This window comes from Echinococcus granulosus (assembly GCF_000524195.1).
Source record: "Echinococcus granulosus chromosome Unknown EG_S00398, whole genome shotgun sequence".
In the NCBI taxonomy this organism is placed as follows: domain Eukaryota; kingdom Metazoa; phylum Platyhelminthes; class Cestoda; order Cyclophyllidea; family Taeniidae; genus Echinococcus; species Echinococcus granulosus.
In genome coordinates, this window is record NW_020170777.1 from 3982 (window position 1) to 5493 (window position 1512).

General features: G+C 38.7%; 1 protein-coding gene across 1 annotated transcript; it reads right to left on the reverse strand. All coding sequences in view use genetic code 11, as the record gives it.

Annotated features, from left to right (window-relative positions):
• Positions 1-395: 395 nt before the first annotated feature.
• On the reverse strand, positions 396-870 carry EGR_11126 (hypothetical protein; the record flags this gene model as incomplete). Its single annotated transcript, XM_024500373.1, has 2 exons — positions 396-452; positions 763-870. The coding sequence occupies 2 exons, from the start codon at positions 868-870 to the stop codon at positions 396-398; spliced, it is 165 nt and encodes a 54-aa protein (XP_024345214.1).
• Between the last annotated feature and the right edge of the window lie 642 nt (positions 871-1512).

Consider the following 1512-nt stretch of genomic DNA (forward strand, 5'->3'; position numbering starts at 1 on the left):
TTTCTTCTCTACAAAAGCATCATTTATTACTATATTTGACTATAATTTCATCATGGCTAGTGGTCCTCTTCAATGCATGCACAAGGAATTTAACGGAAAACCATGCTCTTATGGACCAGCGGCAAATATCAATTGACAATTAAAGTCAAGTTATGGAAAATTTCAGGTGCATAATTTTGACTTTATTGAGTTAATTTTAATTTATTTTAATCGATTTTAAATTATCAGATGTCACAAAGCGACGCATTGGATGAGTTGCACATCCTGACACCCCAACGACGAATTCCTTCCCACAATTATTACCCAATACAATGCATTCTTGAGTTGAGTTTGTCACAAGATAAATCGACTAACCTACATCCCAGTTGAATTAGCGGACACCGTTGACGACACCCTTATGTTTGGAGACTTACTTCACTACCACTGCATTGGTCGATGTGCCATTTCGGTGCCTAAATAAATAATGCAGATCTGCTAAGCAATATGCTGTGGTACGTGCTACCGACGCGGATCCATTTGGCTGCGAATTGCACTGGCTGGCAAAGTGATTCATATGTTTAATTTAGGCTCACCTTCTAACTTAGTGCATTGTCTTGAGAAAACTAATGCAGGAGTAGAGCGGGCTCAGTAGTTATTGTGACTTTACGGCAGAATATTAACGCTACTAAATGGTGCTCAGTAGGCGTTTCTGGAAAAATCGAATGCACTTGCTGTCTAAAATTTTGAATGCTCCGTTGATACTACATCATCAATTGTCAATACCTCCAACTCCCCAACTCGTTCAGCTTCTTCTAACCCAAAATGACTGAGCAGATTTGTATCACTCAGTAAAGAAAAGAATCTGTACTGACCGACTTGTGAGTAGTCCATAAGTCTGCTCAAGTCAAAGCTGATTCAGTTTCATTAATATGAAAGCATCCAGCTATTCTTTCACATATCTATTTGCAACAGTCAGGAAGAGATTCGCAGACAGCCCCTAATTTTGACAATTTTTGACCTCATCTACATTAGTTGCCGTCTTATTCCAAATCCAATATATTTACTCGCTTCCTTACCCACCTTCCCTGATACACATCGACCATTCCATCCACAGGTCTATACTACCAACTGTCGCTTATTCTGGCATAGATCGCGATAAAACTACTCTTCCTTATGGACACTTCTCAAGGAATCACCTCAACCCTGTTTAAATGATACAAGGAAAATTGTAAAGTAAGGAGGTCCTCTTTAAAATGTGAAAATATACCAAGAAAAGACATGCCATGATAATGATAGTGTTATGGATAATTAAAAACTAGGCATCAATCGTAATTTGATAGATGGAAGAAGTCAGTTTTTTGCTAAACATCACCTAAAGTGTGAGTAATCCTTCCCTTGGGGTTAGCATTCTACGATTTCCCTTCCTTATCATTGCTCAACATACCGAGTAGGTGTTCTCTTTCTAACAAAATTCGGCTTGCTTGGGAAGGTGCAGTGATAGAGGCAGCCGGATTAAAATACATTTGATAAGGA